At 51.9% G+C, this 25,202-nt stretch overlaps 3 protein-coding genes across 9 annotated transcripts in view; 1 reads left to right on the top strand and 2 right to left on the bottom strand.

Annotated features, from left to right (window-relative positions):
- Positions 1-81: 81 nt before the first annotated feature.
- GPN2 (GPN-loop GTPase 2) lies at positions 82-7,779 on the top strand. 2 transcript variants are annotated; one of them, XM_017661427.3, is made up of 5 exons: positions 82-705; positions 1,261-1,417; positions 3,533-3,693; positions 4,775-4,905; positions 7,059-7,779. In XM_017661427.3, exons 1-5 carry the CDS (start codon positions 295-297, stop codon positions 7,129-7,131), a joined length of 933 nt encoding a protein of 310 aa, XP_017516916.1. In that variant the 5' UTR covers positions 82-294; the 3' UTR covers positions 7,132-7,779. The 2 variants fall into 2 exon arrangements, with proteins under 2 accessions (XP_017516916.1, XP_036873755.1); XM_037017860.2 differs by having other exon boundaries at positions 6,659-7,779.
- The window catches only part of ZDHHC18 (zDHHC palmitoyltransferase 18), a 42,626-nt gene continuing 22,125 nt past the window's right edge, over positions 4,702-25,202 (bottom strand). The window contains exons 8-10 of one of the 6 annotated variants that reach the window (XM_017661426.3): positions 24,391-24,490; positions 21,977-22,054; positions 20,666-21,409 (exon numbers count right to left, since the gene is read on the bottom strand). In XM_017661426.3, the coding sequence (XP_017516915.2) occupies positions 22,013-22,054; positions 24,391-24,490 (142 nt within the window). In that variant the 3' untranslated portion in view covers positions 20,666-21,409; positions 21,977-22,012. Of the gene's footprint in view, positions 5,025-16,671; positions 20,298-20,665; positions 21,410-21,976; positions 22,055-22,493; positions 24,491-25,202 lie in introns of those variants that run through there. The other 5 variants (XM_037017858.2, XM_037017856.2, XM_037017857.2 and 2 more) reach the window with 5 other exon arrangements.
- SFN (stratifin) lies at positions 15,177-16,519 on the bottom strand. The gene has a single exon (XM_017661428.3). The coding sequence runs from the start codon at positions 16,429-16,431 to the stop codon at positions 15,685-15,687; it is 747 nt and encodes a 248-aa protein (XP_017516917.1). The 5' UTR covers positions 16,432-16,519; the 3' UTR covers positions 15,177-15,684.

The raw sequence follows: 25,202 nt of genomic DNA, 5'->3' as shown, positions 1-25,202 counted from the left end.
CATCCCTCGCTCTGGTGAGCCGCGGCGCAAAGCTGTGTCGTCACCGTGGGGGCGGAACTTCCTCGGCCTCCGGCGTCTTCCGGAAATCCGGTGCTGGCCCCGTCAGTTCCGGGTGTTTTGGTCTTGCGTTACTCGGTCCGTGCAGTTCCCCAGACGACACCCGGGCGTCGCCGCCAACCCCAGGCAAAACGCACTTCGGGGATCCCGTCGTCCTCGGCTCTCGTCTCTGGCGCGGTGGCCTGTCCTGCTTCCCCACCGAGCTTAACGTGCTCTGCACAGGGCCGCGTGCCGCTCATGGCGGGGGCCGCTCTGCCCACCGCCTTTGGGCAGGCGGTGATCGGCCCGCCAGGCTCGGGGAAAACCACGTACTGCCTGGGCATGAGTGAGTTCCTGCGCGCGCTGGGCCGGCGCGTGGCTGTGGTAAACCTGGACCCAGCCAACGAGGGTCTGCCGTATGAGTGCGCGGTGGACGTGGGCGAGCTGGTGGGGCTGGGCGACGTGATGGACGCGATGAGGCTGGGGCCCAACGGCGGCCTGCTCTACTGCATGGAGTACCTGGAGGCCAATCTGGACTGGCTGCGTGCCAAGCTCGACCCCTTCCGTGGCCACTACTTCCTCTTCGACTGCCCAGGCCAGGTGGAGCTGTGCACGCATCATGGCGCCCTGCGCAGCATCTTCTCCCAGATGGCACAGTGGGACCTCAGGGTGCGTCTTAGGTCCAGCAGACCAATTTGGTTATGCAGGAACTGACACAGGGATGAGGACATGCCACGCCCCCATGTCACACAGCAAGGCAGGGTCCAAGTGGCTTTGGAGTAAAACAGGTGTGAGTTCGAATTCTGGCTCTGCCACTGTCTCGCTGTGTGGTCCCGGGTAAGTCAGTTTATGTCTCCGAACCTCAGTTTTCTCATGTTTGGATGTTAGTGCCCAACTTGGATTACTGGAAGTATGGAAGAGATTAAGCAGAAAGTGGCATGGTGGGCAAAAGTAAGTTAAAAAGTAGAATCAGATGTGGAAATTGAACCAGTTGCCTGCTGGAAGGCTCTAGTGCAAGGTGGTACCTTGTTAGAAAAAATGCCCCATATCTCCTAGCAGAAGGAAGTGAGTGTAGCTATTAGAATGAAGCAGAAGCAGGAAGAAATTAATGGGTGAATATTGCCCTCTGACCTCAGGAGTCCCCAGTTTGATGGGGGAGACACAGGCTCTGATGTTCTCTGCCTCCCCAGGCCACTCTCACCCTGTCTTTTCCTCCCCTTGCAGCTGACTGCTGTCCACCTGGTGGATTCCCACTACTGCACAGACCCAGCCAAGTTCATTTCAGTACTGTGTACCTCCCTGGCCACCATGCTGCACGTGGAGCTGCCCCATGTCAACCTCCTCTCCAAAATGGACCTCATTGAGCACTATGGGAAGCTGGGTAAGAGCTTCTGTTCTGGGCAGGCCAGGTATAGGGCAGTGGCTGGGCCAGAGTGAAACAGACATCTCAGATGAGGCAGCTGCCTCCAGGGACCATAACATGGGTGATCGAAGCCACAGGCAGGTCCTGACTCCTGCCTATTTATTTTGTACCACTCTGTGCCTGATGTTGTTCTGGGTTTGGAAGACGAGAGAGCTATAGATGGTGATATGTATTAAGACAGAATTAAAACAAAGTGATGGGACAGTGAGTGACTGGGAATGAAGGGAATGAGCAGTGCCATCTGAGCTGAGATCTAGAAGGTGAGAAGAGCTACCCAGGCAGAACTATTCTAGGCGGAGAGACCAATAGGGTGGACACCCTTAGGGAAAGAGCTTTTTGTGTTCAAGGGAAAGTGGAAGGAAACCAGGGTAGATGAAGTAGGGTCAGGGGAAAAGTAGTAGGAAATAAAGTCAGAGAGGTGGGCAGGAGTTAGAAGTTGTACTGTTGAAACACAGAGGAAAGCCATTGATGAATATTAAACAAGGGAATAGCACTAATTAGAAAGATCATTCTGGCTGCTTTGTAGAAAATTAATTGAAAGGGGCAAGAATGAAAAGAGAGATCCTTAAGAGGTTGCAGCAGCCCAAGCAGTGGCAATGGAAATAGAAGCAGATAGATTCTAAACTTACTCAGGGACTAGGATTTGTTGGTGGATTGGACATGGAGACAGAGTGATTAAGGGTACCCTCGGGTTTCTGACTGAGCCAATGGATGGATGGAGGTGCCATTTGTCAAGGTGGCAGAGACTGAGGGAGAAACAGGCTGGTATGAAGCAGGGGAGTTTCCTAGGGGCCTAATGGCCAGTATTTCTTTCCTGAAAAATTCGTGCTCTGCTGAGCTGGGGGCATCAGTTCCCTAAATAGCATTTCCAGCCACAAAAAGCCTAGAGAAGACCAACTGAAATGACCAGCAGTGAGCAGGAAAGGAGGTTGCTGGGAGAGTGATATGCTAGGGCCTTGTCTGAGGAGGCCGACTGGCTGCCAGTCAGGACACGGAAGGAAGTCAGTAGCTTGGAGGGTCCATCTCTTGGCAAGCCCAGAAGCCCCATTTTATCTCTCCCCAGATTTGCTTCTTCCCAAGTCCCTCTCCCCCTTCATAATCACCAGCCTAGGTGGCCACATAGTGGGACCTTAATCTTTCTAATTCTGTTACCAGTCATCCTCGCAAGAGACTGATATGCAAACCAGATGAGGTAATTGAGGCCCAGAGATATTGCATGAATAGCCGAAGGTCAGTCACACAGCTAGTGTGGTAGCTGAGATGAAATCTAAACCCAAGTGTACCTGGCTTCTTTCATAGTTCTTAATTCTTGGTGAGAAATGTACTTGTCAGGCAATCCAAGTTTGTTGGAATGCCCAGGACAGTCTGCCTTAGAGGCACAGGGGCATCAGTTTCTGTTAGGAGGTGGAGTACAGGGAGTGGGTTGACCGATCTCTGACAGCCTGCTTCCCTTGGCTCACTTTGGGACGTGCCTGCTGAGTAGCCCAACTGTGAGTTTTCCAGGCAGAAGTGGACAGTGCAGGAAACCCGATTCCTTCTCTTTGGGGGAACTTTGTATTCACAGAACTGAGCCAGAGACCTCCAAGTCAACTAGCCTGGTCCCTTGATTTTACTTAAACAAGGGACTGGCCCTGCAAGGAAAAGTGATTAACCCAAGAAGCTTCACCACAGAGTCCTTGCAGTGTGTTGGTCCTGGGGGCACTGCCTGACTGTGTACTTCATGAGAAAGGGACCACACTGTCCTTGGTACAAGTTCAATGCCATCATTTATTACCTTTATTGCCAAGGAGCAAAAAATAGAGGCCCAGGCACTGGGATTTATAGCATTTAATCCTCACAGCAGCCCCATGAGGTAGAGACCTGCCCATATAGCTAGTAAATGGCAGAGTTAATAGGTGAAACAGGTATTTTCTTATTAGTAACATTATTTCACTGCCTCAACAAATATTTGTTGAATGAATGAGTGAGTGAGTGAAGGCAAAGGAAGAAAGGAAATATGATCCTTGTCCCCAGGTGTTTTAGCTTGATGCCAGATTCTCTGCTTAGCTCCTGAATGCCTGTTTCTTTCCTTAGCCTTCAACCTGGACTATTACACAGAGGTCCTGGACCTTTCCTACCTGCTTGACCACTTGGCTTCTGACCCTTTCTTCCGTCACTATCGTCAGCTCAATGAGAAGCTGGTGCAGCTCATCGAAGATTATAGCCTGGTCTCCTTCATCCCTCTCAACATCCAGGTATGGGGACTGAGAGGCCTCTTCCCTTGGCTGTAGGCTCTGACAGTGCTTGAAACCTCACTAAGCCGAGGGTACAGGAGGTTTTGAGGGCTCAAACAGTCATCTTTGTCCTGGGTCTTTGGTCCCCTTGGTTTTGGGACCAATGATTCTGGTGGGCAGGATTCCATAAAGAGCATGGACCAAACTTTGGCTGTTAACTATTCCGTATTGCTGGGGCCTTTCTGCATATGTTCCCTCCTCAGTGTGCAAATTGATGACTTCAGAAAGCTACCATCAAGGACTTGACCAAGGTCAGGGACAAGTCTCTCAGACTCCTTCAAGTTGGGCAACTGCCTGTTAACTTTGCAGAGTAGTACCCAACCCCTGCACCTCTCACCTTGCACCCTGCAAAGATAACCTGGAGACACACGTGCATGTTAGATTCCTTTCTGCTATGGGTGGACTTGAGCATACTTGTCTCTTCCCTGTTTAATGCCACACTTTTCTCCTCTAAAATAAGGAGATGAACCCAACAGTATTAATCATAACAGCTACTGCTTATTGAAGGCTTTCTGTGCTAGGCATTGTGCTGAGGACTGTGGGTGGGTTATTTTGATCTTTCCTTCCCGTAGTGTGTTGTATTGACTGTTCTTATCACTTTTATGTGGATGAGAAAATAGATAACATCCGTATTTATTGGGTGCCTACTGTAAGCTAAGTACTGTGCCAGGCACTGGGGACACCCCTACAAACGAATGCCTGACGTCAGGGTGCACAGTCAAGTAGGGGAGGAGATGAGTTAAATTATTAATAGGTGGTAGGATCCGAGCTTCAGTAGGGATAAACCCAGGGGATTGTAGGTGTGTGTAGAAGAGCTTACCTGTTCTCATTTGTTTGGGTTGGTGGTTAATAAAGATGGGATGAGCCAGGCCTCTGGAACATGTAGCACAGCTCCAGGCCAAGGAAGCTGCATGTCCAGACGCTTCATGAGGCGAGAATGAGGTACGAGGTGGGTGTTTAGAGACTGCGAGCAGTTTGGTACACCTTTAATTCCCCACCCACTGATTTCACCCACATAACTGTTTCTCTCCTCTCTGCCCAGGATAAGGAGAGTGTCCAGCGGGTCCTGCAGGCTGTGGATAAAGCCAATGGCTACTGCTTTGGGGTCCAAGAGCAGCGAAGCTTGGAGGCCATGATGTCTGCCGCGGTGGGGGCTGACTTCTGTTTCTCCTCGTATCCTTGCTCTCTAGCCTCTTGGCCACAGCCAAGATGGGGAGACACGGGGCTCAGAAAGGGCCCCATCTCCCTCACAGATGGCTGATTTCCTGTGAAGGCTTCAGGGTTGGCTGTATCTGAGGACAGGAGCAGATAATGATCAGAAGGAGCAACAAATACAGAGCCCAGGAGCGAAAGGGCATTCGTCATTCAGGAGAGATGCAGGGGGCTCGGTCTGCCTGGGTGCTGCACGGGTGCCCAGGAGGTAGGCAGGGCGGGCGATAGAGGGCTTGAATGCCCTGCTGAGGAGTGTGGCTTCTGCTCAGGGGTGGGTGGTGGGAACCGGCAAAGTGTTTTTGAGCAGGGTGGCCGTGATCAGACACACATTTTTTAAAAGCCCCTCAAGTGTAGAAAATGCATTTAAGGAATGTGATTTGGGGCAAGTGAGTTTATATAATCTAGATGAAATGAGATAGAGCTCTTAGAATAGAAAGATTGGAAAACTATTAAGAGATAGACTCCCAGAAAGATTGGAAGACTATTAGGAGATAGACTCCCAGACTAGATGCTTATGGGGTAGATGGAGGCAGAGCAGATTAGACTCCCGGTTCCTGTGAGTGGCATGGGTGGTCGTGCTTAGTCCCTGAGGTGGAAGCAGGAATAGGAGAGGGCCGCTTTATGACGTGGGTGGAAGACAGGGGAGCTGGCAGGTGTGCTGTGTTTGAAGGGCTTGGGACAACCAGAGCTGCTGGGAGGCAGCTAGACCTTCAGGACTGGAGCTGGGTTAGTGAGCAGTGGGGGGTGGTCCCAAGGTCACGTGTGGCTGCCCCTCAGGTCACAGAGGCCATGTGTGAGGAAGGACAGGGAAGTCCAGGCAGTCTCGGCTAGTTTCAGAGATTCAGCACCTACACAGGATGCTGGAGACGGGCTCCAGAGTCCTTGGGTAGGGAGAAAAATGATTCCCGCCAACACTTACTGATTTGGGTCAGGCCCTTTCATAGGTGGGAAGCAAAACTGACAGGGAAACAGACAAGTTACAGATGGTAGAGTGTAGAATGCCTGCTGAAGGGGCTGAGGAGCTGCCTTGCATGTGCAGGTAATAATGGTGGTAAATTCAACTGAGCAAAAGGCGGGGGCAGCTTCAGTAGCGCTGCCCTGTCCTACCCACTGTGTATTACCTATGAATTCATACATATTATCACCCAGGAGTCTAGTCATAAAACCATGCATACTGTGTTTAATAAATGATTTAGGAAATGTTCAAGGGTTTTTTAACCATACATGTTTGTGCTGATTTTAGATTCTGCCCTCCCTCGGCACTCTGAATATCCAGGAGAAGTACCTGAACCCCGAGGAGATGGTATAGAAACGTGTATAACCTGACCATCATTCAGTGGGTTGCAAGCTCCACTTGCCGGGTCTCCTTTAGTCCTCACTCAAACCCTTTTATAGATGAGGCAGTTGGGGTTATGAGAGTGACAGGCAAGGTCCCCCTCCCTGGATGTATAACCTCAGTTGGGGGTACTGGAGTCATCTAGCAGAATAGCCATGGTGGCCAGCCTAGTCATGGCCAAATGCCCTCCTAGTCAGACCCCAGACCCAGACCTCAGGCCAAGTCAGCCTCCCAGGGCTCCACCAGCAGCGTTACAGTCTTTTCCTTTGTGAAACTGACTTGTGCCTGGTGTCCCAGAGAGAGGAAGAAGGTGCCCTGTGGCCCAAGCAGAAATTTGTTGTTTTCTTTAAGCTCTTGTTGACTTCCATCTCTTGGCAGAAGAAAAGTCACAAACATTTACTGAGCACCCACTGTCTGCTTTGATCCTCACAGTGACTGTACAGATGAGAAGAAGAGAGTGGCCAAGTCAGGATTTAAACCTCTGTGGTCTGGCTGCAGAGCACGTGCCATTACATGGAGCTGGAGGGGTGGTGCTCTCTTGTCCTTTCATGCTTAGCAGTGTGGGGAAGAGGCAGCTGGGAGCATTTGGGTCTGGGTGCTTTGAGGGCTTTTCAGACCCAATTGGGCCCTGTTGCCTGAAGCTATAACTATGGGGAAGGGAGAAGGGGAGGAATATGACAGACGTGATTGGAGGGTAGGCATTAGTAGAGATCAGATCCTGCCCAGACTAGTTCCCCATCCTTGCCTGTGCTGTCAGCCTTGACATGCCCTCCCTCAGCACCCTGGGCATCCAGGAGAAGTACTTGGCAGCCTCAGACCAGTCAGTGGAGCAGGAAGCCATGCACCTATAGCAACAAGCTGGCCTCTGGAGAACGGGACACCTAACCCAGCACCCGGGGAAGTGGCAACTCCCAGTGAGTGGTGGACAACTCAGCAGGCTACAGATCCAGCAGCAGTCCTCCCAGCTCTGACTGGTGAGGGCCATTCAGCCCTGCAGAGGACCTCTGACCAAAACCCAGACATGACATGGAGCAGAGCACCCGTTGCACCCTCGGTGCTCATGAGCTCTGGTTACTGCTGCCAGGAATTCAGCCCTGGCCCCTCGGACTGTGATGGAATGTGCTACAATACAAGAGTTTATTTTCTACTTTTTGTGGCTTCCAAACTTTCTTCGACCAGCCTGACCAAGGGGAGAACAAGGGAAGATCACCTTTACTCAGAAGAGTCCTGTTTGTTTATGCAGGGCCGTGTTTCCCCCAAAGCACAGGATCATACTGGAGGACTGACACTCACTCTCCAAGTGTGTGATTTTGTTATTCTGCAGTTTTAACAGTGCACCTGGAGCTGGAGCTGCTTCCACACTGCCTAGCAGATCTTAGTAACCTTTTATTTTCATTGTAGTTCACAGTTCTGTTCTTTTTTTAGCAAGTGTTAACTGGTTTTCCATTTATAGTTGTGATTAAAAGTTTACTTTGAAATAAAAATATTTATACAAAGTTTTTTAAAGGAAAATATTAAATATATGACATCACGAGAGGTATGGCAAAAATTAAGATAGCTTGAAGTTGGAAATACTGATGTTTGCTTCCTTTGCTCTTGCAAATGTTTGGCTGCAATTTACAATTTCAGCCGATAGGTGGCATCCCAGGCTTATTTTTTTTGCAGTTGTGTAGCTGGGAGGCACAAGGGGACTTGGCAGCTATGCCAAAAGTCTTTTTTTTTTTTTGCCAGAAGTCTTATTTGCAGACACTCAGTTCTGTTAACACATGCGGAGGGCTTGGCATTTTACAAAGTGCTTCCACACACATGGTCCTGTGTCGCACAGCAACTCCTAGAGATAAAGACAAGATGGGGAACTACAGGGAGTAAACAAAAGATAAGTTTGGCTTTCTCAGAATTCATTTTGATGACTTCTCAATTGTGAATACTTGATGGCAAAAAGTCATAGCCCTTCTCCCCGGGATTTGGAGCCAGTCAGGAGAAAGAATTTAGACACCTATCACATTACTGAATTGTAAATTAAGGAAAAGATGTATAACAGGTGGTTTAGGCAGTTGAATTCAGTTGTGGAAAATCTATTCTGAAGTGGCTTGGAGATGGGGGTGACCAAGCTTTGCTTTCCAGTTCTGGCAGCCAGAGCAGAAGCGGGAGAGGGAGGCTGTGAGGAGCTCCTGTGGCTGGAACAGTATGAAAGCGGCCAGCCTCTGCTCCCACGCCTGCCACAGAGGGGGTAATAACTGGGTGCTGCTTCCCCAGCCTCTTTCATCTGAGGAGTTCAAAGGACATCACCCGTATTAACACTCTGTACAGTAGGTGGGGAGTATCAGCAGAGCAAGCCAGGGAAACTGAGGCCAGGAGGCACAGTCTGGGGCTGGCTGTGAGTCATCTGTGAGGCCTGGAGCCCAGGAATCCTGACGCCCACGTTGCTAGACAAATCCCTCATCAGGGCATACGGGTGGGTGCTATGTGTTTGAAAATAGTACCAATAGCTGTGGCTGTGGGTTTTGATGCTTACCCCATCCAGAGGCCCTGGCTCTCACCAAGGCAAGTCAGTTGGAAGGAAGGTACCATTGAGGATTTCAGGGCCTCGTATCCAAGTGCCCTCAGCATTTATTCTCTGCAGTCATAAAGTGGAGAAGGATGGAAATAATCCAAAACTTTATTTTCAGGCCTCAGTGTGACAGCAAGGGTATTTTCTTCTCCAGTAAATGTAGTTCTTATCACCACCCACACTGATGGCGAAATGATTTTCTGTTACTCTGCCATGACAGGGAAGGGACAGCGTCATTGCAAAAAATAAGAGCCATCAGGTACCAGGTGAGGTCTGTTCAGTGAGGGGGTTTAGCGTAAGAGGCTGTCCTGCAATGGCTGGCATACAGCAACCATCCTTAAGATTTCCTTTTTTTTTCTTTCCTGATAGAAAAGTAAAAACTTGGAAAAAGAAAGTAAGTTACCCATCATCCCATAACACTTTAGTGATAAAAATATTTATAATCCATGATAAATTTTCTATTCAAATTATATGTTTTGTTTCTTTCAGTGTTATTTTCCTATACATGCAGAGTGATCACTGTAACATTTATAGGTGGCATATGTTATAATTGTAACCTTTTTTCAGTTAGCACTATTTCATATAATGATAAAGATTTTTTTGGTGTCTGCATGATAATATTCTGTGGTATGGCTATAATGTTTAATAAGTCATTGCCAATATTTTGCTATTTTAAGTAGTTCTGGGATTATCATCTTTGAACCCAAATCTCTGAGTCTCTGACAAAATTTTAACTTACACCAAAATCCTAGAAATGGAATAGCCAGTGTTTTCCAGGATTCATTTTGTCAAAATGCTTTCCAGAAAAGTGCCGCTTCTCACAGACACTGTCTGAAAGACCCCTTGTCACCTCCAGACCTCACAAGTGCCATTGTGTGAGCAGTTTCTCAGGGGAGGAAACCAGCTCCTGAGTGCCTTAGAAGGGATTTCTTGGTCATGTCTGCTAACCATTGACATTAGTGTATGGGCATTTCCTGGTTCTCCTGGGACCCCTAACAATTGGAAGATAGCATTTGGAATTTAACAGAGACCACATCTAACAGGAAAGGCTTCCAGACCCGGCCAAGGGGCAGAGGGGTGAGAGCAGCGCCCTGAAGCCCACAGCGGAAGCACAGCCCATCTGCCCTCAGCTGTTTCTGTGAAATGTTCTCCCACAGTGGGCTGAGAAGAGGGAGCCTGACCCCATTAGTGTTTGTGGAAGGTCAATTTTAGAGCTTCCCTGTCCTTTCTCGAGGCTTCTGAGAGGGAGGGGAATAACTTCAGAGGGATGAGTAGCATCCCAGCACTACAGAGGCCCACCTTGGTTCTGAAAGCGGTGGGGAGGCCCAACTGCCCCAGAATCCTGGAGGGAAGCTGTCCGGCAAACCGAGTAGCTCCTGTCCTGTTGCTCTTCTCTTGCAACTCTGGCTGTGGAGCCCTTGCCCAGCCTGGTCTGCGCTGCCCACTTCCTCTTCCTGCCCCCGTTAGAGGGAAGAGCCCCAGATACGTGCACTCACAGCATCTGGTGTGCTGAGGGCAGAGGAAAGCCGAATGGATGCCTTGTTTCCAGCCAGGGAGCCAATTCTCAGCCCCAGAACTCAGGTGACAGCCTGAGGTGGAGGTAGGGGGGCTGAGAGGGGATGGGCTGGGGATTTGGAGCCCAACTGGGGTGAAAAAATACGAATATTAGTAAGATGCTATAGGCTATAATACCTAGCAAAATAATTCTTTCTCCCTACCCAAAACCCTGAAGCAGCTTTGGAGGAGGGAGATGGTAGGACCCAGATAAACAAGTCTAAAGCAGTGTCCTTGCTGTGCAAATACAGAAATGTGTGCAGTACTCCCCTTCACAGTGAGTGGGCACCTCTGCCTGTATATTAATCCTGGAAGCCTCCACTTTGCTTTGCAGAATCTTGGGACATGGGTAAGATTTCTTGCAATTTGTAAGTCATACCAGTGGTCACCTAATCTACTCTGAGCTAAAAACCAGCCCCCTCTACAGACCAGGAAATTTCAGGGTAACTTTATTCTGAAGTTGTCTTCCTTCTTTCCTTCTAACAAATACTGAATTCGATGATCTGAGGTATGAAATACTGTACCTACCAGAGATTGAAAACTCCATGCTCTTCAGAGTCAGATTTCCCTCTGTTATCTCTAGACAAAGAGTTAAATTTCCCGGAGAGCAGTAAGAAGATTGGGCGGAGATGAGGGATGAATGGGCCTCTGCCACCCCCAGGGTGACATACCTGCCTGCTGCCCCCACAGACATTCCTGGCTCCTGACTCAGTGGGTAGGTGGGGCAGGTTTTGTGGGGGTTCTGAGGGGAAGGGGACCTAGCTTGCAGAAACCTGCCTGCTTGCCTTGCCTTTCACACATAACAGGGATGGGAGGATGGGGAGACCCTGTGAACAGGGTGAAGAATTGGAAAGAAAGAAATGATGTAACCAGGTTAAGGAAATCTTAACCTGGTGAACGAGTCAGGAAACTGGTGCGCCACACAGTCTTTTCGCATTTAAGACAGCTAAGTAGAGTAAGAAGGCTTTCTTGATTCTCTGAAAGTTCAAGATAGGAGCAGGCAACAGAGCATAATGTGGTTCTTTTCAAACATTTTCAACTCAGGAAATGCCAATATACAAAACAGACATACATGTGGCTATTTTAGCCAATATGTGTGGAAACCAGAAACCCTGACCACTGGGCTCCTGCCCCATGGCACCCTCTGAACACAGTTTGAAAACAGCTGTTGTAGTTTTAAAATCATGGACCTTAGAGTCAGACTCATTCCACTCCCTGGACACGTAAGTACTGTAATTGTACAACCTTGATTATTAGGTTATTTAGCTGCTCCGAGCCTCAGTCTCCTTACATGTAAAATAAAAATGGTAACATGTATTGCTGTGAGGAGTAAGTATGAAACAGCCTGGCGCATATCCGCTGCCATTATCACTGTATACTGTTGTCTAGGAAAAAGCAGGAATGGGGCACTGCTGGTCAGAGGAGCAATCTTGGTGCAAGCATCTGAAATCAGGTTTCCTGAAAAGGCTCTGGTGGACATTTGGACACTGGAGAGAGAGAGAGAGAGAGAGAGAGAGAGAGAGAGAGAGAGAGAGAGAGTGTGTGTGTGTGTGTGTGTAGGAGTATCTTGCCTTTCTGAAAGGAGCCACAATGGCCTGCCTGACCCTGATGATTTGTCTTCCTAGGGTACCTGGTTGGTTCTCAGAAGGCACCTTGACCCCAGTGCCTTGCCCTCCATCTCCTCCTCCTTTGGATCCACAGAGCCAATTTGGATTTTGCTCTCTGAAGTAACTACATATGAGAGAAGATTTTCTTCTCTAGAAAATTTTAGATGGCAAATTTTCCCCATACCATTCATATTCTTGGGAGAGGAAGATCTTTGCAAGCCTCAGGCCTCCCTGTTTCCTGGGGAATAATCTAGCAGTGCAGAAAGGACAGGGCTGGGTTACTTGAATCTTTGTGAGCCCAGTCTCTACCTAGACAGCCATGCCTCATCCCAGAGCCAACTGTATTTCCATTGCCACAGTAGAGGACCTAGCACTACCCCTGGTCCCTAGGCATTTAGAAGGATGGTTTTAAAACTAAGTTCTGAACATCTTCCTGTACACAAAACCTCACTGACGATGCTGTGGGGAGAAAGGAGGATTAACGGGACATTGCAATTTCTAGGGAGCTCTCTGAGGAGATAAGTGATAAACCCAGGGCATAGCTGCAAGCCGAGAGGTAGAATCAAGTACTTATGAAATCACAACTGAGTGAATGTACCTATACACGAAGGAGTTGACAGACTAGATGGCATATCCAAAGCTCTGTATATGTATTAAAGGGAGAAGGAAGGTGGTAAGTCATGTTTTGACCTGAAGATGGGCTTTGAAATTTAGAGAATTGTTAAAAGACTGCTCCAGTGGGGAGGACAATGGGAAGAGGGAAACACACGCTGAAATTTCCAGCAGAACTTAGCATTCTTACCTGCCTTGGCCTCCGGGATTGATTTTTTTAAAGAGATGTAATTCACATACCGTAAAATTCATCTTTCTGAAGTGTACAGTTCAGTGGTTTTTAGTATATTCCCAAAGTTGTGCAAATAGCACCACTATTTAAATCTAGAACATTTTATCCCCCTCAAAGAAATTTAATAATCATTAACAACAGTACTGAAATTATTTAAATGTCAAATTTAGGCTGGGAAAAGATGGCAAGAAATGCTCTGAGTTTTCAGTAAGACACACACACACACACGCACACACACACACACACACACATATATATATGTATCATAGATAAAAGGTCTGGAATCTCATGGTCAGCAGCTGGTGCCTAAACCAGCTCACATACAGCCATCTGATTTGGTGAATTGCAGTCCAAAGCATCTGCTTCTGAAATCTGGCAACACCAGTACACTACCGTAGGTAAGCTCATTTCTTTCCCCATACAGGGCAATCATGAGTAGTTTAGAAAAGTAGGCAAAAGTCAAGGTTGAGAGAAAAGAAGAAAAAAGTTCCTTTCCCAGGACCTGCCCATGAAGAGAAAGTCACCAGACCAGTCTGGTAAGAGAAACAGGGTCACTTCCCTAGTTGAGGGGGAGTCACTTGCCCTAGTCCAGAGTCTCTGCCTGGTTTAGAACCTTGAAACCCAACACGCTTCCACAAAAGGGGAGGAGGAAACGGCACTCAGAAGGGCAACAGAGTGGTCCTGCCAGCTTCCCCTGTAAATAAGTAGCTCTGATAGGAGCCCTTCCATTTTGAATCCCATGGGTGTGACCAAACTTGGGACTCTGGGGAACCCGATGAGGCAGAACGGAGCTCTCCCAGTCTTGCCAAGTGGAGGAGTGACCACTTGATCTCAGGCCAGTATTCCCAGGTGGCCCAGTGAACTAGCCTGTCAGATTTGGCAAAAGGCTGCTTCTCAGGACTGTGTCTGATTACTCTGCTATTGGCACAGACTGCTGATGCTGGAAGGATTAATAACAGCTAACATGTACTGCACATGTACTAAGGGCTGCTCTGGGAGGTTTTATTTTCTCAAACTTCACAGCAACTCTTAAGAGGAAGGCGCTACTTTTTAATCCCCACTTTACAAATGAGGTTAGAAAGGTAAGCAAGAATAACAGCCTTAGCCAAGGTAGGCTTGGAGTCAAACCCAGGCAGTTTTGACTACGTTTTCCACATTTTTCGTTAGAAAGCCTTGAGTTCATGCCCCTTATGATACAAAAGGGGAAATGGGGGCCCAGAGAGGTATAATGGTTTTACCAAAGTCGCACAGCCAGTCTGGGAGACAATCCAAGCCTTCTGCACCCGAGGATAGAGCTGCCTGGGTGTGGTGGAGACACCTTGGTGGCCTCTTCCCAGCCGACACGCCAGGCCCAAGCACCGCAGGTAGCGCCGATGACTCAAAGGGCGGGGACTGCTTTTTCCGCACGGCCCCGCCCCATCCCATTGCTCTGAGATGCTGAGCTCTCGGGAGGGGCCCGTACCAACTTGTCTGTGCGAAAACTGGTAAGCACCGCCCCTGGTGATCAGCGGGTGGTCGGGGAACCCGCAGCGGCGCCGGCGGAGCGGGGAAAGCGTGGTCCGCCGCCAACTCGCCCATTGGCCAATCGGGCCCCGAGGGCGGTTCCCTGAGCAGCTCCCTCCCGTGATTGGACGGCATCGGCCTCGGGCCTGCCTCCAGCCCCACGCGGCGAGGGCAAAGGCCAGCGAGATTGCAGCAGGTTCCAGCTTGTTACCTCTCCTAGCCGAGGCTCGGAGCTCGGGCGCCCCAGACTAGTGCCCGCTCCCTGCGGCCATTCCCACCCAGTTTGCGTCTCCTCCTTTCCGGCCCATTTCATTCTGTCCCCATCTCCGAACGCTGGGCGGTGTTCCCCTCTGCTCAGATCTGGGCTTTTAATGACGGCTTCATACCCCTACCCCAGGTCGTACTCGCCTCCGCTCAGATCTGAGCATCTAATGGGACTAATTCCTACTAGCAAATCTGGGGTGGTCAGTGCCTTTACCACAGCGTATCCCTGCTGCGCTGGCCTCAGACCTCACACCTGAGACTTCACTGGTTTTCTCTCCCCTCAGATCTGAGCTCTTCGGCTTCCCGACTCGCGGCCCCCAGCAGAGGAGCCTCAGCGCCCCCTTTGCGTTCACCTGGCCCTCCCGGCACATGCCAGTTTGTTTGGGTCTCCCTGACGGAGGGAGCTGGACCCCAGCCTCTCATCTGGAGTCACTGGCTCCAAAGTCTTGCGGGCAGAGGCAGAGTCACTAAGGCAGCCCCATGGGCCAAATCAGAGGTCTGAAGTCAGGATTTCTGTAAATCGTAATACCAGTCCCTGTCCCATCCCTGGCCAATAATTGGTAAAGACAGGAGGAGTGTCACAGGGGAACTTTATTGAGAGGAAACATGGCCACATCCAGCAGACTGCTTTCCTCTCATGCGGTCTCTCTCTCTCACACACACACACACACACACACACACACACACACACACACACACACACACACACGCAGTCATCTCCAGCTTCTGCCACACAGTTGGGTTCTCAGCCACAAGGGTGGGACACTCCTTAATTCCTACGAATTCCTAAGATCCAGAGACAGCAGGAGCAGGAGGGAAGTGGCCCCCGTTCTCGGGTGGGGTTTGGACGAGGGGTGCAGAGCAGGGGTAGGTGGGGTGGCCTGACAGCTACTTGAACAGCAGGGTCCTCTGGGTCCGGGTGGCCTCAGCTCTGCTGGTCCCCCTCTGTGGAACTTTCTGAGCTGAAGCAGGGCACTAGGGGGAGAAGGGGGGACCTCCCACCCCAAACCAGTCCTCTTTGCTGGCGGTGGCGACTGGGGCGTGCAGGGCATGGCGGGAAGGGTAACCAGCAGGGCTCAGCTCAGCTCTGGGGCTCCTCGGGAGCCTCACCCCCTTCTTCCCCGGCGTTGTCGGCTGTCCACAGCGTCAGGTTGTCTCGCAGCAGCTGCATGATGAGGGTGCTGTCTTTGTAGGAGTCCTCGCTGAGGGTGTGCAGGTCAGCCATGGCCTCGTCGAACGTGGTCTTGGCCAGTGAGATGGCCTCCTCAGGGCTGTTGGCAATCTCATAGTGGAAGACAGAGAAGTTCAGAGCCAAGCCCAGGCGGATCGGGTTGGTGGGTGGCATCTCCTTCTTGCTGATGTCCATGGCCTCCTGGTAGGCTGACCGGGCTGAGTCGATGATGCGCTTCTTGTTATCACCGGTGGCCACCTCGGCCAGGTAGCGGTAGTAGTCGCCCTTCATTTTCAGGTAGAAGACCCGACTTTCGGCATCACCGGCCTCCTTGATGAGGTGGGTGTCCAGCAGGCCCAGCACGGAATCGCACACGCCCCGGAGCTCCTTCTCCACCTTCTCCCGGTATTCTCGCACCTCTGGGCCCTTTTCTTCCGAGCTCTCCTCATTGCTTTTCTGCTCGATACTGGACAGGACCCTCCAGGCAGCCCTCTGGCCGCCCACCACATTCTTGTAGGCCACTGAGAGCAGGTTTCGCTCTTCGCAGGACAGCTCTTGGCCCTTCTGCACGGCGCTCTTCATGAAGGCGGCCATGTCCTCATAGCGCTCAGCCTGCTCCGCCAACTTGGCCTTCTGGATCAGACTGGCTCTCTCCATGGCTCTGGGGACAGACTGGCAGGCGGGGGGCTAACGGGCTACCTCGGAACCAATGCAGGACTGCGCCTCTCCTGCTCTCTGCCTGCCTTTTGGCTGGGTGGCCAGGCCCACAGAAGGGTGGGGAGGGGCAGGGGGCGGGACTGGGGCCTAGGACCTGCCCCCCTCTCCTGGTCTCCCCACACCCTTTCCGGCCCTGCCTTAAAGGTGAAAGGACTGGATGTGGGAGTGAGTCATCCGGACAGTCAGCAGAAGAAATCTGGGCGTTGGCCCCACCTGTGCAGAACCTTTCCAGGCTCCAGGCTGCCCCCTTTTGTTCAGGGCTCCCATTACATGGGTGCCCACGTTAGGTAGCTGCCCCAGTGTTCCAGGGGCTAAGGAGGCTTCGGTCACCTGACCGCTTTAGCCTAGCCAGAGCCCATAAAGCCAGGTGCAGGAGGATGCGCGTCCTAATCCTGCCAGGTATGATTCCCACCTTGGTTAAAGTGAGATAATTCAAGTTTAGGGAGAACTGCCATTTCCCAAGCACCTTCACATCCATGATCTAATTTAAAGTTGGAGAGCTCAGAGCTCAGAGAGGGATGAGATTTGATCAAGGTCACACAGCTACTCTCCCCTGCATACTACTTCCTTTGGCGTCTCTCCCATCAAGGCCTCTGACATGAGAGCTCCAGACTGTATATAGAAGTGAGATCCAGGCTCTGTCCAGAGTCTTCCATCCCCCAGTCCTCATGCCCCTCAGAGTCCTGTCCCCTCTGGATTCCCAGAATGCACATATGGCAGCTTTCAGGGTGCCACTTAATGAGGTGTTTAACGAGTGGCCTCTGACGCTCCAGCCTAGCCTTTGTAATTAGTCACCCAGTAGGTTTGTTGGACACCTGCCCCATCACAGCACAATTTCCCTTTCAAGTTGGCAGCCTGTTGCCACTTGTTGGAGAACTTACCCTCTGGCACTCCACACAGGTCACCTGCCCCCTCCAAGCCGCCTGATGTATCAGTGGGGCTCACAGAGGGTGGGGCTCAGCTTGCTGGTTGTCCCACTTTCCTGCCTCAATCACCCGCCCTCTATCAGAGGCTGGGAAGCAGGCCACCTGGCTGCTCAGCCCAGTTTAGGTTCCCCAGGGAGGACGCTAGCAACTGAGGAGAGAGACAGGACCGAGAAAAAGGAGGCAGTGGTGACACATGCCATTTTGTTTTATGGGGTAGCAGCCCCAGCTGAGTGCTGCCTCCCCCAGCCTGCCTTTCAGAAGTTTCCCTGGTCCCTCCCCTTTGACTATGGTCCTACCTCTGACCCCCTGGCAGAGGCCTCAGAGATGGAGACTCAGTCGCTAACCTTCCGTCCCTGTTTGCTGGGGCTCTGGCCTTGTGTCAGTCAAGAATTTCACCTACAGGTGCTGGCACTGTGCCTACGAGGGTGGGTTCCTGCTTATCTGCCCCGCCCCTAGCCAAAACTCAGATGGAGCTGGGGAGTGGAGGGGCTCCGGGTGGTGGTGGTGGGGCTCCCCTCCCAGCTTAGTCCTTGAGCCAGGACCATTTCATAGGCCCGTCCCTTCCCAGCCCAGTTCCTCTTGGTGTCTGAATACCCACCCTCCCCTCCCAGAAGGAGGCTTAGGCCAGAACTCTGAGGCCTGAAGATGAGAGCTGCCTCTTTGAAGGAAAAGTAGGAACATGTCTGGGCTGAGGCTACAGATTTTCTAAGGAAGCAGAGGGATTTTAGGCTTGACATCCCAAAGGCTTTGCTCAAATTGGATCACTGACAAATAAGATGGAAAGGAGATATACTGAAATGCTAGCTGGCACCGTGTTATCTTTAGCTTATGGGGTTCCGAGATTTTTTTCTTTTGATTTTCCTATTGGCTTCAAGTTACCAGTGGTGAATATGTATTATTTTTCTATGAGAGACAGAATAGCTGAGTATCTTCAGAATCAGACTGCCTGAAGTTCAGTTCTTATAAGCTGTCGTGGCCTTGTCCAAATGGCTTAACCTCTGTAAGCCTCAGTTTTCCTAAGTGTAAAATGGGGCTTTTTGTGAGGATTAAATGAGTTGATGAAAAGCACTTAATAGAGTGGATGGTAACTATTATTATTATGTGAAAAAAAAACCAACCCATCTTACTATAAGCATCTACACTCAACACACTAACATGGATCTGAGTTCTAGGAAAGAGGGAGGGTCCCACACTGGGCCATAGGTGAAGACCAGACCCTTCCCAGCTGGGAGTCTACAGGGGAGAGAAGACGGATGAACGGGCAGATGTGCCCACTCAGCACTGCCTCCTCTCCCCTCATCTCAGACATTCCTCTGGCCTACACAGGCCCTGGGACTCAAGGACCTGCCCTTGTACTCGTCATCCAGCCCAGGCTTCCCCAAGTCCTGGGGGAAAGCTGGAGATCCCAGAACACCAGAAAGCTAGAAGGCAGGGCCTGGCATGCCTAGGAATTTTGGAGCTGCTTCTGTCTCCAGAGAGGGAGCATTCTCTGCCTACCACTCACGCCAGATCTGGTGGTAGTTCACAGCACAAGCTTGGGACCCTGAAGAGGGTATGGGAAAGGAAGCCTCTTTACCTCTCCCCCTCCCTTGCTGAAGCTCAGGGGCGATCTGGGAGCCGGGCTACCTAACACCTCCTGCCCACTCTGGCCTGTAGATCCTGACTCAGTTCCTGTCTCAGGCACCTCCCTTTGCCTCCAGGCCTCCCCTTCCCAAGCCCAGGAGCCCAGGCAGACAGGAGGCAGCAGGCCCTGGCAGGGCACAGAGTTTCAGAGTCAGCTGCCTGAGTCAGCAGGGCAGGAGATGGGGCCGCAGCCCAAGGGGGCTATCCTCATCCTGCCTGCTACCTCCCCACCCTTCCATATAGTATCCACCCTACCAACAGGCTCAAGGCCTCTGGTCCCAGAGACAACCAATCTTAGGTAGTAAGAATAGCCTTTAAAGGGTTGTACCAAAGAGAAGACAGCAACCAGTTGCTGCCCATCTCCCCTGGAACAGAGGATAGGGCTCTGAGTCCAGCAAGGGGCACTCGGGTTGGAGCCCAGAAAGAACTTCCTGGGAAATTTTTTTCAGTCTGGGAATGATGAAACTAAACAGGTGATTGGAAGCAGCTATGGCACCTTCTCCCCCTGATTAGTTGTGAACCAGAGTCCAGTTACCCAGCCAGGAGCTCACTCTGCTAGTTGCCTTTGGGAGGGAATATTAGATTGCTTTTAAGTGACTCAGCTTTCCTGAGTCTTTTTCTCCTCAAGGCACTGCTGTTGAGAGTCTCCCACATCTCCTCGTCCAGTCCAGTCTAGGACATAGTGTGGAATTTTTGGAAAGAGAATGGAATGAAGTCAGAGGGTGGGACTGCATCTCAGCTCTGTATAAGGCTTGGGCAAGTCCCTTCCTGCCTCTGGGCCTCAGTTTCCCCATTAGTACAAGGAGGCTGGCACAGATCATCTCTAAGCCCCCTGCTGGGTATGCATGACGTTCTCTAATCGTAGGGTTTCTCCCACTGAGATCTTCTACTCCTACAGCAGCCCTGTTCACTCCTTGGGCAATGCAGAAGGGTCAGAGGTCAGGGTTCCGAGGCTCACCCGGTTTCCTTTAGTTCCTCAGAAGATTCTGGGGCTGTCAGAGCCAGCTCAGTTCCCTCAGTGCCTCAGAGATCGGGTTCAAATCCTGGCTTTGTGCTTTATCAGCTGGGGTATTCCAGGCAACTCCTGTGCCTTCCTTGAACTTCAGTTTTCTCATCTGTAAAAAGGCTGACATCACCTCCCTCATAGGTTCAGGTGAGAAAATGGGCCTGGCACCTGGCAAGCCCTTGCTAAATGGCTGCTGTAATTATTCTTTAGCTCTTAGCGCACTGTGTGTGTGTCCCAATGTGGGGCAGCAGCTGGGGAAAGAGAAGATTCTGTGAGATTGTTACCCTGGGCTGGGCTGAGTTCAGGGGTGTGACAGTCCCAGACTGGAGTTAAACCCTCTGTCTCAGCCCAGGCTGGGACCTTCCAGAGTTCAGAGGTCAGCTAAGGCTTGAAGGTCTCTGGAGCTGAGACCAGGGGCACTGGAGGGACAGAGTGAGGAGGGCGCTGGTCACTCTTGTTGCGTCACTTCTGGCTTTGTCGTGCCTCCTTTTTGAATCTCCAAAATAGCACTGAACGAAGCTGGCAGTGAGGGTGAGCTAGATGTTCTCCTGTGCACACATCACAGGCCCCACGCCCCAACCCCAGCCCCAAAGTAAAGGCGGTGCCAGGCAGCCAAGGGTATGGCAAGAAGAGGGAAATATTTATTTTGGTTAAAAAAGGTACAGGACAGCAGCCAAGCAACCCCCACCGTGGGCTGAGCAGATTTCCGAGGCTCACCCGGTTTCCTTTAGTTCCTCAGAAGATTCTGGGGCTGTCAGAGCCAACTCAGTTCCCTCAGTGCCTGCAGCAAAGTGTACAAGCCTCCTCCTTGCATGCTACCTACTCTGGGTGGTGGGGACGGAGGGGGCCGTGGGAACAGTGTCAAACCAGTTGTGCTTAGAACAGTCACCAAACTTGTTCAGCAGCGTCACCAACCAGCAACACCCCAGATGGCTCCTGAAGAAACCTGCTCAGCTTGACTATGGCCAGGCCTGATTCTAAGGGGTGGGAGGGGAGCAGGCGTAAGGCAAGATTCCTCAAGAGTCTTGACACCTTACAAATCTGGGGAAGGGGAAGTAGAGCGGAGGAGGGGAGGGCGGGTCTCAGCATCGTATTACATAATTGTGCTGACAGCTGCGTATGGCTTTCTCCCCTCTGGTCCGCGCAGAGTAGGGTGGGGCGAAGAGGCCAGCCCCTGTCCCTGGGAGGGCCCTAGAGAGCACATGTGTGGGGCAAGCCTGGGGACAGACCCTGTAGGCACAGACGGTGGCAGATGGGCCACAGGTTAGGCAGGTGGAGGTGCCGGGTGCCTGGCTCCCCCCAGGCCACTCCTGGAGAGGCAGAGAGCAGTGGTCCTCAGGAGGTCCTTAAGCCCCCGCACACACTGGAGATCCAGGCAGGACAGCAGAGGAGGAGAAGAGAGAGGGTTAGCGGGGTTGGGAGGAGAGAGGATGGCTGCAGCAGTGCCAGAGGACACAGACGCTGCCACGGCGCCTGCCTCTTCCCCACAGAAGGGCCAGGCTTGAGCAGCAGGCAATGAAGCAGGAGAGAAATCGGGCAGGTGAGAGAAAGCTCGGCAGGGACAGAAAGCCAGAACACAAGTGTTAGTGATCACGGCCCCTGCACACCAGTGCACCAGGACAGGCCCAGGCATCTCAGGGCTGTGTGCCATCCCCTCCCCAGCCTCACCCTTCACCCCCTGCTCCAGCTGGAGAGCTGCTCTGCATGAAGTTACTTCCTCAGTCCAGAGCAGGGCTGGGCCCTTTGCCTGGCCCCCACACCCCATCCTTCTGCTTCATGGGGAGCCCCGAGGGCCCTACCACCGCCAGCACACACACCACACCACACACCAGACAGATGGAGGGGCTCCATGGGGGTGGCGAGGCATGCGATGAGGATGAGATATGTGAGGGGGGCAGGCAGTGCTGGCTGACAGGAGATTCAATCTTACCAGCTAACCCTCTGCAAAGAGGCCTGTTAGCTCCCCTCAGGCTGTGCAGGAGATGGCAAAATCCTGACAGGTGTCCTCCTGGGGGAGATACCAGAGAGGCGAGCCAGCGTTATGAGTTGTCTGGCTGGGCCCCGCTGCCCAGGCAGGGATGGAGGCCAGGGAGACTCTGGCTCACAAAGTGCAATCGGCTGTCTCATAAATATCTTAGCTGAGCAGTCACTAGATGTCAGAGCAGAGAGACTGCAAGGGAAAATAATTTGGGGGTCTCCAAGCCTCCGAGGCAGGGGAAGACAGAGGACAAGAGAGGATAGGATGGCCTCCTTTTACACGCCTGTTGAGTAGCTGCAGCCCCCTCTGCTCTGCCTCCAGCAGCCAGGGAAGGGGAACTTTAACCAGATTGTTGGGCCACCTGCCTTCTATCTCCCCGGGCAAGACCAAGTGTGGCTGAAAGAAGAGAGGGATGCCAGTTGGGGCCTCAGCAAAGGAAGAGCAAACAAAAACCAAACCAAAGCAAATCAACTCTTAAAAACAAAGGTTTTATTACAAGCAGTAACAAAGAATACTGGCTTAAATAAAAGGCAGGAGGGAGTCCCCTCCTTCCAGCCAGCCTCCCCCCTACCTCCCAGTGCACTGTAGCGTGGCCCTGGGCCTGAGGCTGGGCGGAGCTGTTTCTCCCAGTGAGGCCCTCTGTGGCTGCCACTTCTTAGCTGCCTGTGGCCACTGGCCTCCCAGCAAGGAAGGGCAAGATAGCAGAATTCCTATGTCACTTCCCAAGGGCTTCAGCCCACTTGAAGAGCCAAGTTGGGGAACAGAAGGATAATTTCCTATCTATTTTGACAAGAAACTATAGCCTCCAGCAGAGGAGGGACATCCTCTGAGTTCTGGCCCAGATTTAGGCCAACCTTCACTCGCCCCTTGGCCCACGCTACTCTTTCCTGCCTTTGCTCTGGTAGGTGGCCTCCAGGTGGCAGACTCCCACTCCTCGAGGCCCTGGCACTGTGGATCCTACGCTCGGCTTCGATGAGGGGGTGTGGCTTGTAGGACGGCAGCCGCTCCCCACAGCCATTACTCCATCCACAACGCCTGACCTCAGCCCGTCTGGGCAGGTCCTGGCTAGAAGCCTGACCTGGGGGCTGGGTGGCTGACGTGGGGTAGGGGATGGCAGAGTCCCCAACCACTGGTTGTCTGAAGTCCGGGGAGGAGAGACAGATAGGAGGATGGGGGCTGAGCTGCAGCAGGAGCCCAGGGAACTCTTGTGACCAATGCACACATTCTCTGTCCCCATGGCTCAGGCTGTTCCTGCTGCTGCAGACACCCAAGGGATGGCAGGGAGCAGGGCAGCCCAGGGGATGCGGGGAAGTGGGAGCCAGGCACATTCATACAAGGGCACACGCAACACACGCACACACTCTCACTCACAGCCAGAAGGTCTCTTGTAATAAACTTATTAAAACTAACTTGCCTTCCAATAACCCTTAACCTGGCACTACAGAGAGAGCAATGTGGCTATTTTTTTCTTCTTCCATTTAAAAAATGCTATATAGAAAAGAGGTCTATAAAATTGTGCAAAATACCTAGCATTAATAAACCCGTTTCAAGTATTGCCAGCATGAGTATAACCTGCCCATCCCCGGACCTGACTTGGGAGAGGCAGGGCACCAGGCTGGGATCCCTTAGAGACCCTCCACGGGTAGAGAGAGGGAGGCTCCCACCTCCTAGTGTGCTGTCCAGGAATCATGCAGGAGCTGAGGTCTTGGGGGCCTGGCTGGCTGGTTTGGCTTCCTCTGGCACAGGCTGACCCCACCCCCCACCATACACACCCCCAACTTTGCCCTCTCCACCTGGAACCCCAGCTCCATCCTATTGGCCAATTACATACAAAACAAAAATGGAAGAAATGACCATCACTAAAAGAATGAAGGAGCCTCCAACCCACAGCAGCCCATGGAAGCATCCCCTCCCACAGCCCCACAGCCCCCTATCCAGAGCTAACGGCTCATGGGGCTGCTTCCCTCCCAAGCTGGCTCAGCAGGGCCCAGCAGCTCCACTGGCTGGGAGGTATCCCACTCAGTCCACACCTCACTCACACAGGGCTTGCCCTGGCACAGGCCGTCCTCTGGGCGGCCTCAGGGGCCCTGGCCTCTCTATCCTGCCACCCATCAGCTGGGGGAACCTAGGGCCCAAGGGTGTGGGAACCTGGGTTTGGGAAGCAGAGGGTACAGCCAGGGAATGGTGTGGGAAAGCCACGCGCAGGGTGGGAAATAAATATGAAAAGACTTAAGTCTTTGGCGGCTCTGCTTCCCTCAGGTGGAATGGGGAGGGTCCTGGCAGGTGTGGAGCGCAGCAGGTGAGTGCAGAGGGGCACAGGCCAGCAGGTGGCAAGTACTGAGCCCAGTTCAGGGGTGGTCTCCTACCATGCTGGCATCAGGCTTGGCTCCACAGGCTGGCTCGCTGCTTCTGATGGGTGAGGGCAACATGGCGTCAGACTGCACAAATCCCCTCCGGTCAATCAGGCTGCCAAAACACAAGGGCACGTGAGAGCCCTGCCTGATCCCAGAGCTCCTGGCCAAGGGCTGGATGGCAGTCCATCACCCAACCACAGAAGGACCCAACCCTAGAAAGGTTAAGGGAAGGGGAGTTGCTCTCCAGCTGGGAACTCAAGACACTTCCTTTCTGGAAGGGCCCTTGCTGCTGTCTGGATACCTGGTTTTTGGCCACAGAATTTATTCACTGTTAATTCAAATCGGCCCACCTTTCTATCTAGCTGCCAAGAAACCAAGCTTCAGATGAGGGGAAAAGCAAGGATGAAAGGGCACCTGGGGAGAGAGCGAAATTCCTACTGTGCCTCCCTTGGGGCAGGATGAGTGACAGGCATATTGGTCAGGAAGTGGGGACTGTGTGTGAGGAGATATTCCCTCTCTGGTGCTCTGGCGCCCCCTGGTGTCCAGATGGATGGGGCGCTTCCCAGCAGGGTTGAGCCACCAGGGCTTGCTGCGCCCAGGAGGATGGAGGCTCCACCCAGCCCGGCCATCAGCACTAGAAGGGCAGCGTTGCTCAAGCGAAGCCAAAACATTAATTGTAGTTTTTCCTGGAGAGCAAGAGTACATGTGATATCTAATACTCTTCTGTTTTATATTATGTACTTAGTGTTTTTCTACAATGAGCACATGTGATTAAAAATTACAACTCCACAGAATTCCTTCATGTGACAAATGCCAAGTGCATT

The sequence above is a fragment of the Manis javanica genome, chromosome 4, assembly GCF_040802235.1.
Source record: "Manis javanica isolate MJ-LG chromosome 4, MJ_LKY, whole genome shotgun sequence".
Classification (NCBI taxonomy): domain Eukaryota; kingdom Metazoa; phylum Chordata; class Mammalia; order Pholidota; family Manidae; genus Manis; species Manis javanica.
Note: the sequence above shows the minus strand (reverse complement) of the source record. Positions and strands in the feature narration are given on the sequence as shown.